Genomic DNA, 18,596 nt, shown 5'->3' with positions numbered 1-18,596 from the left:
CATCTGTCTGGGTTTTCTTCCATAGGTCCTACCTTTAGCAATCTGAGGCTCACCACAATGAACTACATTCATGTCTGCGTGCCCAAGCAGGAAATGCTCTGTGCAAAGGCCTGCTGGGTGTGGGTGTGATTAATGCACTCTCCAACTGGTTCCTGCCTAGAGCCTAAGTCACAGCCTGCACGCAGCATGTGCTGAACAAATGCATGAATCAATCATCAATCAAGAGTATTAAACTAGTGTGTAGTGAACACCTATTGTGATAAATGTTTTCAAATAAGGAACATTTATTTTACTTCATTACAAACCAATTATCCCAAACTTGAAGCTAAATGAAAAGTCAGTGACTCGGGGGCCACAGCAAGTCATGCGTGACAATACAGAACACAGGTCCCCATGTCTGCCTGCCACGCCCCTGTGCTCAGAGCAGTTCTAGAAAGCACAGGGCTCACGGCTCTAGAAGGCAGATTCTAAAGAGGGAAAGGGAAATTACCAGTTACCTACAGTGATCCAGTGGATACTTTTCCTTTAACTATTTTTTAAGACAGAGGGAAAAGCAAACAGAGAGAGAGAGAATGGGCACACCAGGGATTCCAGTCACTGCAAACAAACTCCAGACGCATGTGCCACCTTGTGCATCTGGCTTATGTGGGTACTGGGGCATCAAATCTGGGTCCTTAGGCTTTACAGACAAGCGCCTTAACTGTTAAGCCATCTGTTCAGGCCCCAGTGGACACTTTAAACACCAAGAGGAATGTCCTATGATCCTTTAAGGCTCTCTTAGTGTGGAAGAGCAGTTCTCCCCCACCAAAGATCACTTGGCTGTGTCTAAAAGCACAATTTTTTAATTGTGCTTAAGAGACTCGTTTTGTACTTTGCTGTTTCTACTCATGAGTTAGTATGAGACTCCAGTTTCTGGAGATTTTCAACAATGTAATTAAAGTTAAACTACGTGAAAGACAGAGTAAAGGTACAGAGGGTGCTAACAGCATCCAGAGGTTAGAGATCAATGTGGTGGGTTGATTGGGGCATCCCCATAAACTTAATGTGTTTTGAATGCTAGGTCAACAGCTGATGGCAATTTGGAAATTGGAGCCTCCTGGAGGCAGTGTATTTGGGGTGGGCTTATGGGTGTTATAGCCAGTTTTCCCTTCCCAGTGTTTGGCACACTCCCCTTGCTGTTGTCTACTGATGTTGGCCAGGAGGTGACGTCCACCCTCTGCTCATGCCATCGTTTTCTGTGCCATCGTGGAGCTTCCCCTCCAATCTATAAGCTGCTCTAGGGTCAGGAGTTTCCCACCAGCAACAATCAGGGACTAAAATGTCGTAATGCAGATGACACCCCAAGATGAAGTATCCAACTCGGTGACCAGGGCTAAAACTAGAAGAGGCTGAGATGGACAGAGACTAAGACGGACAGACAGACCAGACAGACATGGGGAGAGGCACATCCATGTGTCCATACAGGCACTGGGGTGGCACAAAGACAAAACCACAAAGCAGCAGAGGCTCTGAGAGGAAGGTCTCGACAGCCTGACACAGGGCAGATTGGCAGGAACAATGGCCCTGGGACCAGGGCTCAGATACACAGGAACCAGGCCCTCTAGGCACTGCAAATGAGAAGGGCTGTATCTTTCACAACTTGCTTCCCTTCCATCCTCTCACCTACAAAAGGGTAGTTCTCCAGTAGTAATGTTCTTTTATCCCAGCAGACGCCAACCTATTTAACTACAAATCCAGTGTGCCTTCTTCCTTTCTTGGATCAGCTTTCAATCCCCAGCTTGTGCCACTTTCAAGTTCCCTACTCACACCGTCATTTTCTCCCTCCCCCAAACCTCACTTAAACTTCTGGGAGACATGTTTTTTTTCCCCCGCAGTTTCCATCCATTGCCCCCAGAAACACACTCCCATTCAAGCACCCAACCTGCTCTCTTTCCTTTCAATTTAGAAAATGAGGTTTTCTTCTACAATGAAGCGACTGCCTTTGAATCCCCTCATTCATCAATGAAACCTCCTCCTGGTCTTAGACTTCCTCTCACCAGCTCTTCATCCCAGCCCAGAGGGCTTCTCAACTGTCTTCAAAACCTCCAACTGCAGAGCTGCAGAGATGGCTCAGCAGTTAAGGCACTTGCCTGTAATGCCAAAGGACCCAGGTTCAACTCCCTAGTATCCACATAAAGCCAGATGTATCCCACTTTGTTTGCAGTGACTGGAGTCCCTGGTGCACCCATTCTCTAGCTTGCTCGATCTGCATGTGTGTGGGGGTAGGTGTGTACGCGGGTGTGCACATGTTCTTATATTTTTTAACTGCTCTATTCCTTCCTTCCCTTCTCTTACAAACTTCTGCAGTTCCACCTCTCCCTGTGTACCCTAACCCTTCACAATAAGGCTTCTGGCCCATGCCCTGCCCTAATGACTTGACTGACAAGTACACAACACTGCATTAACACCTTCCTCACAGCCCTGATTCTGTGTACCAACCCATTCTCCTGCCTCCGCAGACGCCATGTCACTCCTCCCCTGGGTCAGTCAGGCACCTCTGAACATTTCTCAACGTGTATGTCCCCTCACCACAACCCCCTCAGGTTTTATACCTTCACTGCCTGACAAAAATAACCCATAAGAACCTCCGGTTGTGCTGGGCATGGTGGCGCACGCCTTTAATCCCAGCACTCGGGAGGCGCAGGTAGGAGGATTGCCATGAGTTCAAGGCCACCCTGAGATGACAGAGTTAATTCCAGGTCAGCCTGGAGCAGAGTGAGACCCTACCTCGAAAAACCAAAAAAAAAAAAAAAAAAAAAAAAAAGAACCCCGGAGCCGGGCGTGGTGGCGCACGCCTTTAATCCCAGCACTCGGGAGGCAGAGGTAGGAGGATCGCCAAGAGTTCGAGGCCGCCCTGAGAATAAAGAGTGAATTCCAGGTCAGCCTGAGCCAGAGTGAGACCCTACCTCGAAAAACCAAAAAAAAAAAAAAAAGAACCTCAGGTTACCACAAACCAAACAAGCAGCTCTTCATCGGCCCTACAAGCCTGTATATACATTGGATATCACACTTGTAGAGTTGCATTCTATCTGATCTTTGAATCAACTTCCATATGACTTACACCCAATCAATTGCCAGTTCCTGTGGAATACAACTCAATTCAGTTACTGATTTTCAATTCTCCACTGTATTCCTTCTTACCAATTCTACTGACTGGCTTTCATGTAAAATTCCATTTGAGGAAGGACTCGAAAGCTTAGTTTTTAAAAGTCTGGAAGCCACTGAGATCAAAGCATCTGCTCACAGTATAACATGAACTCGCCTCATTTCCCACTGCCTGTGTCTCTGCTGAGCCTCCACTAACAGTGACTGGGCAGTGGCTTCTCCATGCCTCTTGAGATGGCCTCCTGCCCCGCAGCACTCAGCCCACCTCCATCAACCATGTGACTCGATCCCACTTGCTCCTTCTGACTCCCTCGAGCTAGGACAGACCTCTGTGACTCTGTGATACTAACTCACTCCTCAGCCACACTACTGTGCATTGTGCATTATCTGCTCATATCTCCTTCGTAAATATCACGCCATATTCATTTGCCTCTCTAAAGCCCAACACAGCACCTAGAAGTTAATCAATGTGTGCTGACCTAGAGTGATTGATTCAATTATTTCTAAAAGCAGCTTAAAAGTCAGGAGATTTCAAATCCTATCTATAGTCTAATAAAGAACAGATTTTGTCAGGTACCTGAAGACAGAAGAAATCACTGCTTTCTGCAAAGCACTAAAACATTAATAGCTAGTACAAATCTTTACACTTCTATCACTTCCTAATTCTCACAACGAGAGCTAAGTGTAGTGTCACACACTCAGGCAACAAAGATCTGCTGCTGGACAGTCTCAGGTTTCCTACACCTCACACCCCTAAACAGTCTGTACTCTGACTGAGATAGGATGGTAATATACATCTCCCATACTGTATTCCCTATAGGTTCTAACAGACAATTTATTCTTAGCACAGTGCCCTTTCTGTTAATGTGTTTCCAAGGGAAACCACTTTTCCTTTCGGAGAATGTGAAGAACTGTACTTAATATAGACTAACAGATTCCACTCGCGAATCCACTGAGCATGAACAACGTGTAAGGCATCCAACCAACAAGGCATGGGGCTGCTTGGGCTTTGGGCAGGTCTTCTCCTAGAAACGCCGTTATCGGATGGTATTACACACCCACCATAATAAATCCAGGCATGTCTAATTCAAGGATCCTCCAAGAAAGGAAAAAACAAAACTGTTGGAATCACTAACAGATGTGATTATTATGAGTTAGATATCTGGTTAGTTTCAAGTTCAGTTTTACTACTTAATGAAATAATTTCTGTTGCACTAATAGGACTCTAAAACCCACGTCTTTCAAACTAAAGTGGGACACTTAAACTAAGTCAAACTTTTTGAAAAACTGATCTTAAGCTATGAAATATACATATGCACACATAATTCACACAAACTTACATGTACAAGCTCATACACTCACAACTTGCCTCCAGTAGCCTTCTTATATCCAGACAGCCTGGGAAAAGACAGTTTCAGACTTGTGTGGCAGGGAAGGCCAGCAGAATGCAGAATGACCAATCAAAAAGTAAGAAAATTCATTGTCAGCATACTTGTACTAAAGAGAAACTAAAAGCTGGGCATGGTGGCACATGCCTTTAATCCCAGCACTCGGGAGGAAGAGTTAGGAGGATCACTGTGAGTTCAAGGTCACCCTGAGACTACATAGTGAATTCCAGGTCAGCCTGGACTAGTGTGAAACCCTACCTCAAAAAATAAATAAATGAGTAGTCCTTCAGGCAGGAGGAAATGATCTTAAATGAAAAGATAAAGATGAAAAAGCATGAGGATAAATATTAAATGTTGAATGAACCAATAATCACGCTGTTGTTGCATTTTAAGTATATGTAGACTGACAACTAACATGTACAAAGAATAGAACAAGTAAGTTATACTGTTCTAAGGCCCAGTGGCACCAGAGGAATTATACCAATAGTAACCTGCTTTTGATAGAAGTTGACAAAAGACGCCTATTATCATCTCTAGGGCACAAAGACCACTAACAATCTATGATGGGCATAAATGGGGTGGGGGATGAAATTTTAAAACACTTTTTTAATCTGAAAAGGAGATATAAAAAGGAAAGGGCAAGTATAAAAATAGATAAACTAAATGAACTCCAAGTGGCAAAGTACTTGTACAGACTGCCTAAAGTACTGGGTCCTATGTGCAGTATAGGGAGGGAGGGAGGGAAGAAGGGAAGGAGGGAGGGAAGAGAAAGGGAGAAAGAGAAAGAGAGAGAGAGAGGAGAGGAGAAGAGGGAGGAGGAAAGAAGGAAGGACCTCATATGTTAAGAAATAGATTTAAGCCCAAATCTATCAATTCAACCAAAAAGCAATAAGAGTGAGAGAGAGAGACTTGCAGCAGCCACATAGCCAGAAGACTGGCAGAAAGGAGAAAGTGTTTAGAGAACTACCCAGCACCCACGGGAAAACAAGAAAGAAGTCGTGTACACAGTGTTTTCTTTACAGCTAAATTACATATAACAAACCAATGTTCATTCGGAGTCATCAGAAAAGATGATTAGATTTGATAGCTCCTTAAAAGGCTAGAATGGGGGCTGGAGAGATGGCTGAGCGGATACAGCACTTGCCTGCAAAGCCAAAGGACCAGATTCAGTTCTCCAGGACCCATGTAAGCCAGATGCACAAAGGCACATGCATCTGGAATTCATTTGAAGTGTCTGAAGGCCATGGCATACCCAATCATTCCCCCTCTCCCTCCCCACCCCCTTAAATAAATCAATAACTTTTTTAAAGGCTAGAATAAGCCAATAATAGAAGAGAAAAATTCTGATGCCTGTTCATATTTCAGAAATGGAACCATTCCTACAAACAAGTGAAATTTTAAGAATAATTATTATGGCCCACAGAACATTATTCTTCCAATGTATCCTATATGTGAAGTCAAAGACGGACAAGACTGTGTTTAAGTATCTCAACAGCAAACAATCCCCATAGCTCACAGCAGTCTTGCATGTCTGACGAGCACAACCACCATGTTCTTGGGATATCACTTAGACTATCTTTCAGTAGTTCTCATAAAATGGAAAGGGACCAATGTTTTCTTTATGTGACTGAAGAAATACATTTCTTCTCTTAAAGTCTTCGATAAGATTCTTTATTTACTAAATATTAGACAACAAGTAGCCTAATGTAAAAATGTCCCTAGTCACCATTTGCAACAACCCAAAATAATGTATGTACACTTAGAAACGTATGACATACAATCCACATATCCATAATTTTCATCAAAGTGTCTGTTGAAGGTTGAGGAAGAATGTTAACTAAATGTATGTATACTTACAAATGTTAGCTGAGTGTAGTGACCCTTCAAAGGTCATCCTTTGAAGAATTCTGTGTGAACAGGAGCAGCTCACCAGCCAAGGCCTGCGGCCCGGATGCACCAATGCTGGGCCTGTCCATGTCTGGACTGGCAGCGCCCTTTTCACCAGGATCATCAGGTCAGTGCAACCAGAACAATGCTCTTTTACAAGGAGTTTTTAAAGCAAAACCTGCAATGTTTTTAGTCCCCTTCTCTCACCTCATTACACAGAATACAAAGGTACTGACCTTTGCAAATACAGCCCATTCATTTTCCCCCCAGGGCTTTGACTAATTAGATGACAGGGAGAGAAATGTAAGGTAAGAGAGAAATTCTAGTCATTTTTCTATTTCCTCAACCTTGTCATTTATAGATTCTAATTGGTATAGCAAAACAATGCCCCAGATACAAAGGGGTGGAGCTTAAGAAGTTAAGGACTTCACAGCATCAAAGAGGAAAACCTACTTGACCCAAAGAGGCCAACTGCAGCTCTGTCCAAGAGCCAGTGTCCAAGAAAACTCATCACAGAGAACCAGAGGAGGGGGAGGAGAGCTTCTGGACACCACTGTCTGGGGTCCAAGAAAACTCATCACAGAGAACCAGAGGACAGGGAGGAGAGCTTCGGGATACTGCTGTCTGGGTGTCCAAGAAAACTCATCACAGAGAACCGGAGGACGGGGAGGAGAGCATCTGGACACCGCTGTCTGGGTGTCCAAGTAAACTCATCAGAGAGAACCAGAGAACGGGAAGGAGAGCATCTGGACACCACTGTCTGGGGGTCCAAGAAAACTCATCAGAGAGAACCGGAGGACGGGGAGGAGAGCTTCAGGACACCGCTGTCTGGGTGTCCAAGAAAACTCATCACAGAGAACCGGAGGACGGGGAGGAGAGCTTCAGGACACCGCTGTCTGGGTGTCCAAGAAAACTCATCAGAGAGAACCGGAGGACGGGGAGGAGAGCTTCAGGACACCGCTGTCTGGGTGTCCAAGAAAACTCATCACAGAGAACCGGAGGACGGGGAGGAGAGCTTCTGGACACCGCTGTCTGGGTGTCCAAGAAAACTCATCAGAGAGAACCGGAGGAGGGGGAGGAGAGCTTCAGGACACCGCTGTCTGGGTGTCCAAGAAAACTCATCAGAGAGAACCGGAGGACGGGGAGGAGAGTTTCTGGACACCGCTGTCTGGGGTCCAAGAAAACTCATCACAGAGAACCAGAGGACGGGGAGGAGAGCTTCGGGACACTGCTGTCTGGATGTCCAAGAAAACTCATCAGAGAGAAGCAGAGGACGGGGAGGAGAGCTTCAGGACACCGCTGTCTGGGTGTCCAAGAAAACTCATCACAGAGAACCGGAGGATGGAGAGGAAAGCTTCAGGACACCGCTGTCTGGCTATCCAAGAAAACTCATCAGAGATTACTGGAGGACGGGGAGGAGAGCTTCAGGACACCGCTGTCTGGGTGTCCAAGAAAACTCATCAGAGATTACTGGAGGACGGGGAGGAGAGCTTCAGGACACCGCTGTCTGGGTGTCCAAGAAAACTCATCACAGAGAACTGGAAGACGGGGAGGAGAGCTTCAGGACACCACTGTCTGGGGTCCAAGAAAACTCATCACAGAGAACTGGAAGACGGGGAGGAGAGCTTCAGGACACCACTGTCTGGGGTCCAAGAAAACTCATCACAGAGATTACTGGAGGACGGGGAAGAGAGCTTCAGGACACCGCTGTCTGGGTGTCCAAAAAAACTCATCAGAGAGAACCGGAAGATGGGGAGGAGAGCTTTGGGACACCGCTGTCTGGGTGTCCAAGAAAACTCATCACAGAGAACCGGAGGATGGGGAGGAGAGCTTTGGGACACCGCTGTCTGGGTGTCCAAGAAAACTCATCACAGAGAACCGGAGGATGGGGAGGAGAGCTTTGGGACACCGCTGTCGGGACATGAAGCAGTCGCTGCTCCATGGCCTCACAGCACCATCCTCATGGTACTCCTGTGCAACACTGGGTCCATCAACAAGACACATGGGCGATGGAGGAGGAGAATAAAACAGACATCAAAACAGAAGAGGGATGATTTGGCTAGAGTGGGTTCAGATAAAAAGAAGGAAGATGGGAAGGGGGATAAATGGAGATAATATGACAGGATTATGATCAAAATACATTATGTATATGAATGAAAGATGTCAATAAAAATGTTGATGCCAGGGCAGGGTGGATGGCTCAGTGGTTATGGGTGTTTGCTTCCACAGCCCACTGGACTCCCCAGTACCCATGTAAAGCCAGATGCACAAAGTGGCACAAGTGTCTGGAGTTTGTCTGCAGTGGCAAGATGCTCTGGCATGTACATCCCAGTCCCCTTTCCTTCTAATAAGTAAGTAAAACTACAGAGAGAAAGTTGGAAGCTGGGCATGGTAGTACATGCCTTTAATATCAGCACTTTGGTGGCTGAGGTAGGAAGACCCCTATGAGTGAAGGCCAGCCTGGGTTACAGAGAAGACTTCCAGGTCAGCCTGGGTAAGAGTGAGACCTTGTCTCAAAACAACAAAGCTTAAGGACTGGAGAGATGGCTTAGTGGTTAAGGTGCTTGCCAGCAAAGCCTAAGGACCCAAGTTCGATTCCCCAGAACTCACATATACCAGATGCACAAGGTGGCGCATGTGTCTGGAGTGCATCTACAGTAGCTACAGGCCCTGGCACGCCCATTCTCTCTCTTTCTCTCAAATAAATTAAATATATTAAATATTTAACAAATATTACAGAAGGGCTAGAGAAATAGCTTAGTGATTAAGGTGCCTGCCTATGAAACCTAAGGACTCAGGTTCAATGCCCCAGGACCGACGTAGTCAGATGCACAAAATGGCACATGCTTCTGGAGTTCATTTACAGTGGCTGGAGGTCCTGGCAAGTCCAATCTTTCTCTCTATCTGCCTCTTTCTATCTCTCTCAAATAAATAAAATAAAATAAAAATTACCAAAAACAAAAAAAGTTTGGATTTTTGTTTTATTTCAAAAGTGGCAAAAGGCAGTGGAGGTAACTTTCCCAAAGTCAGCCACACCCAGAAAGTTAGTGGGTTAGTGGTTTGTTTTTGTTTGTTTGTTGTTTTTGGCTTGTTTTGAGACAGGGTATCACTGTAGCCCAGGCTGACCTGGAACTCACTCTAGTCCCATACGAGACTTGAGCTCACAAAGATCCCCCTACCTCTACCTCACCTTTAATCCCAGCACTTGGGAGTTATTATTAAGCTGTAGAAATTCAATTTGAGCACAGAAAAGCCTGCCGCCAGAACCCAGGCTCTTAACTCCTCCTTTAACTGCTGTCCAAACACAAAGCAAAGGCCCTGGCATGCGGGATCAGCATGTGGGAATGGCACCCACACTCTGAAGTCGATAATGTCATCTTCCAATGCTGAGAGTAGTAACATGGCCCATGAGCCAAACCAAGCCTAGCACCTGCCCCTGCCACCGGCCCTCTGGCTCTGCTTCCAGCTGCAGCTTGGCTGGCAGCGTCACTCTTGCCTGTCTGCGGCATGTTGCCTGCGGCTGCTCTCACACCTCTAAAGCAGTAAGTGGCGGTGCCAGGGATGCCCACACAGCCTTCACAAAGAGCGCGCCAGTCGTTGCTCAGTCTCACTGCTTGCAGCCTCCAGAGCTGAGGCTGTCATAACTGATGTACCTAACTGCAGTGAGAATGAGGGAGGTAGGGTATCTGGAGAAATCTGGTAACAGCCTGTACCCCAAATAATATGAACTGCAGCCAAAGGCAGGTTAGGCACTCCAGCCATTATTCAGAGAAATCACAAAACTACCTTGTCCCTGCTCTAGCTTGTCACTGTGTCACCTTGTTCTCAGAGGTAGTTTGTTCCCATCATCTTCCAAGCTTGCATATCCCAGCTGCCTTCCTGCAGCTGGGCTTGAGCTCCACCAGTGAGCTTGTGTCTCTGAAACAATCTTAAAAGTCACAATCTTCCCACACTCATATGTAGACACTTGCATGTCCAAGTGTACAACAGGTTGCAAGCAAGTCCCTCACTTTGGACCTGTTTCCAAACCCCATGACCTCTCACCACCAACTCCCGCATCAGCACTGGTGTGCGTCCCACAGTGGCCAGACACAATAACACTTCTTTGACAGAACCTCCTTTCCAAACGACTCAGCTCAGGCTCTGCAGAGTGAAGCTCCCACTGCGAGCACGTGCTTTCACAGCACCTGCAGATCTAACCCTCCACACTACTTCTCCCTGAACCTCCCGAGCACTCACCATGCTTCACAGTAGGCACTGTGTAATGTGTCAGTACATGTGTAGTTATACTACAGCGTGACAGTTATAAAACACCAACGCTAAAACGAAAGTAGAGAAACATGATGCCTATCTTTAGGAAGCTCAATACCTGAGAGGGAAGACACACATATACATTTCTAAGTCCCTATGCAAAATGGAAAGTGTCTTTTGAAAGGTTTGAAGAGGAAGATATGAGCAGAGAGAATGTATGAGCTCCTTCTGCCAGAGGAGGAAAAAGGTACTAAGGGTTAGGGACACACTAAAGACAAAGATGAAAGTAGCAGAGGAAGAGAGGAACAGGAAACCAGACACAGGGTTTCTGTCATTTCTTTTTTTTTTTTTTTTTTTCCTTTGAGGTAGTGTCTCAGTCTAGCCCAGGCTGACCTGGAATTCACTATGTAGTCTCAGGGTGTCAGGGTGGCCTCAAGCTCATGTAAATCCTCCCACCTCTGCCTCCCTAGTGCTGGGATTAAAGGCATGCACCACCACGCCTGGCAGGTTCTGTCATTTCTACCTGTTCCTCCAGAGTACTGGGTTTTGGAGAGGAGGCAATTTTGTCAATGTCTGAAGACATATGACAGCATGACTAAGGAACGGAGGACAACGCTGCTTAAAATGCTATAGAATAGAATGTGATCCTCTACTCACACACACCTCCCTACCACACAATCCAACAGCACTGCTGCCAAGCTCATGGTCATGGTTAAGAGGAGCTGGGATAAGGAGGGGACAAGGTTGAAGTAATTCCAACATGGAACAGAACATGGACAGCCCTGCAGCACCAAGAAAGGAGAATGAGTTAGACATAGATAATCTTTTTGATTAAACCACAGGAAGTCTGAGCAGATGGCTCTGTGAATAAACACTTGCTGCACAAGTATGACGACCTGAGTCAGGATCCCTAGAGTTTACATAAAACCAGACGTAACAGCACCTGTCTGTAAACCCACCACACCTACGGTGAGCAGGGAGGCAGAGACAGGAGAATCCCCAGAAGCCAGGTGCACACTAGCCTGGAGTATGTAGAGGTAAAAGTGAGGACTAACACTTCAGGTTGGCATCAACCTCCATACACACACACTCACACACATTCCCATGCACACAAAAGCTTTGTTTTTGTTTTGTAAAACACAGCAGAGAGTAGAAGTCAACTAAACACACGTTGACTGACTGCACTTCGTTACAGACAGTCAGCTCAGCACACACTGATTGCACTCCGTTACAGTCAGCTCAGCACACACTGACTGCACTCCATTACAGTCAGCTCAGCACACACTGACTGCACTCCGTTACAGTCAGCTCAGCACACACTGACTGCACTTCGTTACAGTCAGCTCAGCACACGTTGACTGCATTCCATTACAGTCAGCTCAGCACACACTGACTGCACTCCATTACAGTCAGCTCAGCACACGTTGACTGCACTCCATTACAGACTGTCAGCTCAGCACACGTTGACTGCACTCCATTACAGTCAGCTCAGCACACACTGACTGCACTCCATTACAGTCAGCTCAGCACACGTTGACTGCACTCCGTTACAGACTGTCAGCTCAGCACACGTTGACTGCACTCCATTACAGTCAGCTCAGCACACGTTGACTGCACTCCATTACAGACTGTCAGCTCAGCACACACTGACTGCACTCCATTACAGTCAGCTCAGCACACACTGACTGCACTCCGTTACAGACAGTCAGCTCAGCACACATTGACTGTACTCCATTACAGTCAGCTCAGCACACACTAACTGTACTCTGTTACAGACCATCAGCTCAGCACACATTGACTGTACAGCTGCTACTAAATATCACAAGCAAAACACACAGATGTCACAACCCCTGCCCATCCTCAGAAAGACTGGACTTTGGTAAGAACAATTACGTGCAATTGTTATAATAAGGGAAAACATAATACACATCTTAAGAGAAATACGTAATGGGGAGGTAAAATGATGGAGAATGGAATTTCAAAGGGGAAAGTGTGGGGGTGGGGAGGGAGGGAATTACCATGGGATATTTTTTTATAATCATGGAAAATGTTAATAAAAATTTTAAAATTTAAAAAAAAAGAAAATAAATAAATAAAAATTAAAAAAAGAGAAATACACAGAATTCCAATATGCATAGCCTTGCAAAGATTCAACAAGTAATAAATAATATGTTACTCGATAAGAGTCAATTCTCCATTCTTTATTAAGTTTGTTTTTTAGTTATTTAGAGAGAAAGAGAGAACATGGGTACATTGGTATCATGCCCCTACAAACAAACTCCAGACACATGCGCCACTTTGAGCATCTGGCTTTATGTGGGTACTGGGGAGTCAAACCCAGGCCATCAGGCTTTGCAAGCTAGAGCCTTTAACCACTAAGCCATCTCACCAGCCCATAAATTTTGCTGTTGCTTGTTTGTTTGTTTGTTTTCAAGACAAAGTCTCATTCCAGCCCAGGGTGAGCAGGAACTCACTCTGTAGCCCAGGTTGACATCAAACTTACAGTGATTTTCCTACCACTGCCTCCTGAGTGTTGGTGCCATCCTTGATTAAAAAAATTTGCATGCTCATTATAATTAACATAATGATAAAGTTCTGTTACTGCCAAAGAAGTCCTGAAAGCTAACACTATTCCACAAGGCAAATGCAGGACTTTTTCTACAAAGTATCTCAATATAAACTTAATTTTCTAGTAGTACATCCAAATAAAAATAAAATTTAGTAGGCTAGATCCTAGAGAATCTGGCATGACCAAAGAGCTCTTAGTAACAGTTTTTGTGGGTTTTTTAAGCTTTAGGTGGATTTATTTCTCTCGAGTTTAGAAAGCCATCTACAGGACAGCACTTTAAACATTCCCCTCCAAGGAAGCCTCAAATTCAACATGAGAAAATAGTTAGAGAGAAATCCCTAATGGGTCAGCCCACATACATTTTTCATAAAGTGATTATCCTCCTGCAGCCTCGGCTTCCTAAGCCTTTCCCCTTCTGTAATCGTTTTCCGTGTAGGCCAGGCAACAATTACCAGTGTTACAGGACCGAGGAGGCTCGCAAGCAATATATTTTACAATACATAAGTGTAGTGTCTCTGATATCTGCTGCTTTTATCACTAATTGCCCTATAAAATGCACTATTAAAACAGGGACAAACAAGATTGTAAAAATCACATAATGGACCATGACCACTTACAAAAGCCATTCACAAATGTTACTGTACCACTGATTTTTCTTTAATTTTCCAGCTATGTAGTCATTTTTCTAAATTTTTGTTTCTAGGGGATATCATTTAAAAAAAACATGCATAAATGCTCTTAAATATTTTGTTTTACACATTTGCTCAAAATTAAAATCATGTAAGCATGACATAGTAACACAATGTGCTCTGAACGCTTACTGTCTGGCTCAAACATGCAGCTCCTTGCAAGAAATGACAAGCACACAAATGCATTAAAGCTGTGATTTCTCCTCAGACTTTAAGGCATGGGACTGAAGTGCAGAGGGAAACTCAGAAGGCTTCCACAATCCATTTATGAAGTATACAGGAGAGCAGATAAAACACTGACATCTCAGGGAAAGAAGGACTGATCAAAGTGTGATATCACTGCCAATTACTAGAGGATGTGGATCCCTGGAACACTACAGTTTCCCACGTTACTGGTGCTCGCTAATGCATGATGGTCACTATGTAGGAAGCCTTTCAGCCCATTCACTATTTGGAAACATCAGACCATTAAAAGAAAAATCAAGAGAATGAAAACACTGTGCCGATGGAATGAGAATTGCAAGCCATGAATTAGATAGAATGCTGGCATTGATGGGCTCCAGGTTTTTATGCACCTCCAGAGACAAAGTTCTATTCACAGGGCAGAACACCAACACCACAAACCAAAAAGTGGCACCTCTCTTCAAAACTCAAGAGAAGCAATCAATTAATGAGCCAGAATGCTGTGGTTTTCAAAGGGACAAAGTTCTGCTCAGGGAAGGGGTCAGTCATGACTTGACTGTGTCAGTTAGCAAAGCCAGGGGTGGGGCTGGAGAGATGGCTTAGCAGTTAAAGGCTAAGCCTTAACCTATGTTAAGTACATGTGAAGTCTAAGGACCCATGTAAGCTAGATGCACAAGGTGGCACATGTGTCTGGAATTTGTTTGCAGTGGCTGGGAGCCCTGCAAATGTGCCCATTCTCTCTGTCTCCAAAATAAATGAATACATAAATACCAGTTAAAAAAAATGGGTGAAAATCCCAGCATATGAGAGGCAGAGGTAGAAGAACTGTACAGAGTGAGTTCCAGGTCAGACTAGGCTAGAGGGAGACCCTGTCTTGAAATAACCAAAGTCCAAAAGAACAAATGGGGGATAGGGGGGAGAATGGGAGCCAAAGGAGTTAAAAGCACTTGCTCCACAAGTTGACAGAGAGCCTCAAGAAGCCAGGCTGAAGCAGGGCGCATGTCTATGCTGCCAACCTGCCCACTGCAATGCAGTGGGGGTGAGACAGGAGAATTCTAACTCACAGGCCAGCTAGCCTGGTATTTGAATTAGCAAACAATGAGAGACCTCCACACAAGAGCCAGGGTAAGAAACAGTGCCCCAAGCTTGTCCTCTGTCTTCTTCCATACCCACACTTGTACACACACACAGTTATACACACCAAAAACAGAGATGCGATTGAGCTTAAATCAGCAGGACAAAAACAAAACACTGCACTACTTCTGCAATTCCTGCTCTCAAATACATCCTTCAACCCTTCTAAAGGCTTAACGCTACTCAAAGGACATGTCAACTTAAAATAAATGCCATGAGCCAGGCATGGTGGTACACACCTTTAATCCCAGCACTTGGGAGGCAGAGGTAGGAGGATTGCCATGAGTTCGAGGCCATCCTGAGACTCCATAGTGAATTCCAGGTCAGCCTGGGCTAGAGTGGAGACCCTACCTCGAAAAACCAAAAAAGAAAGCCATATGATAATTACAGATATTTTAAGTATATCTATTTTTTTCCTCTGGGGCTAGCACATAATCTTTAGGCAAAATGTCAAATGACAGATCATATATACAGTGCTTGCTTTAATAGCAGACACTGACATCATTTATCTCAGTTAAAGTAATTTTAAAATATTTTTAAATATTTCAATGGTTAAAAAAATAATACTTTATGAAAATGCCCAATACTGGGCGCAATAGTGGCACATCTGTCATGGTGGAAACCATCTGCCCTCCAATCCATGGGGGGGGGGGAATACATCCCTGATACTGAAAACTTAAAACAGGGGTAGTCATGAGCCCTGGGGGTGTAACATCTGCTGATGTCTGGAAAAATGTATATACTATGCTTATCAAACTGCCCAGTAAGCACTTCTCTTAATATTTATATGCTTATATTAACACTACTCTCTCTTTGGGTAGAGAATCTTCTCTTTTCAGATGGTAGTGACCTTGTGATGACTCAAAAGGTATCAAAGTGATGGAAAGAAGTGACTGGAGTACTGAGTAACATCTTGATCACACCTTCCAAGGCTCAGGGTCTAATGCAGAAGAGGTGGCAGAAAAAAATGTTAGAGCCAAAGGAAGGGTAGGACTCCTTACAACATGCTCCCCCAGACACAAAATGGCCTGCATATCCATGACCTCACTGTGCCTGACACTACCTACACAAGGCCATCATAAGAGGAGGGAAAGATGATGACATCAAAATAAAAGAGAGACTGATTGAGATGGGAGGGGATATGATGGAGAATGGAATTTCAAAGGGGAAAGGCGGGGGAGGGTATTACCATGGGATACTTTTTATAATCATGGAAAATGTTAATAAAAATTGAGGGGGAAAAAAGGCCCTACCTCGAAAAACAATAACAACAAAAAGCAAACAGAGGCTTATCCATTTGTGTCACCTCTCAAAACTTACTGAGACACACCAAAGCTATGTCACTAAATAGAATGCACCAAGAAGCACACACAAAGCTCACCTTGTCAGATGCCTCAGAAGCCAAGAGGTTCGTTGCAAGGGTCTGCAGCTTCTGGTGGGCCATATTTTTAAGGGCAGCAAGACTACGTCTGGTCATAGCTTGTTTCAGATTGACTGCTGGGTGGCTCAGCGAATCCACGGCAGCAGGCACCGCCTCGTCACAAGCACTGAGGATTTCGACAGCTGTGATCCCCATCACACAGCGGTCCAGGGCACCTGCAGGGAGAGCACACCACATATACTGCACAGTGCCACACACTTCCAAAGAGACTCACACAGGAAACAATCTGTCACGGCTGGGACATGTGGTGTCAGGACTAACACTGCTGTGTGCTTCCTTTCTATAATCATCTTTCATGTGTCCATAGCCATTCCTCTCCAGGAAGACCCTCACACAACTTCCCAACAAAGTCCAATTCAGAGCCCGGATTTTAACAAACTCCTTCAAGCCGTTCCCCTCTGGGTTCCCATGTGGGTTCCATGACTACCCTGAAACTTCCACACTGTTACAAACATCAAATTAGTTATCTCACATTTCTTGGAATTGTGCATCAATATTAAAACAAAACAACTTGACTAAAATGTGTTCATTTTTCCCCACCAACAATTTCTGAAGCTTTCATATCTGCAGGAAATCTTTACAAGACAGGAAGAAAACATGCTTATCTTCTCCATTTATTCTTCAAAATAATTTTGTCCATGTGGAGGGTCAGACGCAGTGCTCCCTACATGCTCTGTCAGTGTGCTACATGCAGCAACCTTCTTTTTTTGTTGAACGATTTTTTAAATTTTTATTTGAGAGGGAAAGAGGAAGGAAGAGAAAGAGAGAATGAGTGCGCCAGGGCCTCCAGCCACTGTAAGCGAACTCCAGATGCACGTACCACCTTGTGCATCTGGTTTACATGGGTCCCAGGGAATTGAACCTGGGTCCTTTGACTTTGTAGGCAAGTACTTTAACTGCTAAGCTATCTCTCCTGCCCATTAACTTGAATCTTATTTCACACATGCTCTACCAGCATGCTACATGGGGCAAACTTCTTAAACCTTCCTCTCACCACCCACAGGTTTCTGAAGTATCATTTCTACTTTCAGCCACTTCCAAGCACCTTCACTTGTCCTTCCCTGCATCCATCTTTGTGTGCTTCCTGTCTGAGATAGAGCACAGATTTCCTCTAGCACAATGTGGCACTCAATGCCTTCTCCTTTATCAAGATCTTTCACACCTCTCTCTTCATGTTACTAATTTCTTTCTTTCCGCTTTATTTTCTCCATCACACTAAAAGCTAACTAACATATTGTATGCTTAATGTTTTTGACATTCCTCTACAAACGTAAAACTGTTAACTACCCAAAAGCTAGAGTGTTTTATTCACCATAGAATGCTTGGCACACTGAACAGCTTCTAGCATACAGGAAGCACCAGGTAACTATTTGTCGGCTAATTGGATACTTAAACAGCTCTAAAAGAGAAGTTCTTGGGCTGGAGATGGCTTAGAAGTTAAGCGCTTGCCTATGAAGCTCGATTCCCCAGTACACACTTAAGCCAAATGCACAAGATGAAGCATGCATCTGGAATTTGTTTCCAGGGGCTGGAGGCCCTGGTGTGTCCCATCTGTCTGTCTGTCTCTCTTTCTCTTTCTCTTTCTCTTTCTCTTTCTCTTTCTCTTTCTCTTTCTCTTTCTCTCTCTCTCTCTCTGCCTCTTTCTCTGTTGCTCTCAAATAAATAAAGATAACAAAATTAAAAAAAAAACACAAGAGTTCTTACGAATCTATAAGAACAGCCAACACATTTGAAAGAATATGAAACTTTTTTTTTTTTTTGAGGTAGGAATTTACTCTAGCTCAGGTTGACCTGGAATTCACTATGTAGTCTCAGGGTGGCCTCAAACTCATGGTGAATCTCCTACCTCTGCCTCCTGAGTGCTGGGATTAATGGCGTTCACCACCATGCCTGGCTTGAAACATTTTTTA

At 44.7% G+C, this 18,596-nt stretch overlaps 1 protein-coding gene across 5 annotated transcripts in view; it reads right to left on the bottom strand.

Annotated features, from left to right (window-relative positions):
* The window catches only part of Wdr7 (WD repeat domain 7), a 314,228-nt gene that overhangs the window by 237,939 nt on the left and 57,693 nt on the right, over positions 1-18,596 (bottom strand). For all 5 annotated transcript variants that reach the window (XM_004654764.2, XM_045134797.1, XM_045134798.1 and 2 more), the window contains one exon: positions 16,627-16,841. In XM_004654764.2, coding sequence (XP_004654821.2) covers positions 16,627-16,841 — 215 coding nt within the window. The remainder of the gene's footprint in view (positions 1-16,626; positions 16,842-18,596) is intronic.

The sequence above is a fragment of the Jaculus jaculus genome, chromosome 15 (genome assembly GCF_020740685.1).
Source record: "Jaculus jaculus isolate mJacJac1 chromosome 15, mJacJac1.mat.Y.cur, whole genome shotgun sequence".
Taxonomy (NCBI): Eukaryota; Metazoa; Chordata; class Mammalia; order Rodentia; family Dipodidae; genus Jaculus; species Jaculus jaculus.
Note: the sequence above shows the minus strand (reverse complement) of the source record. Positions and strands in the feature narration are given on the sequence as shown.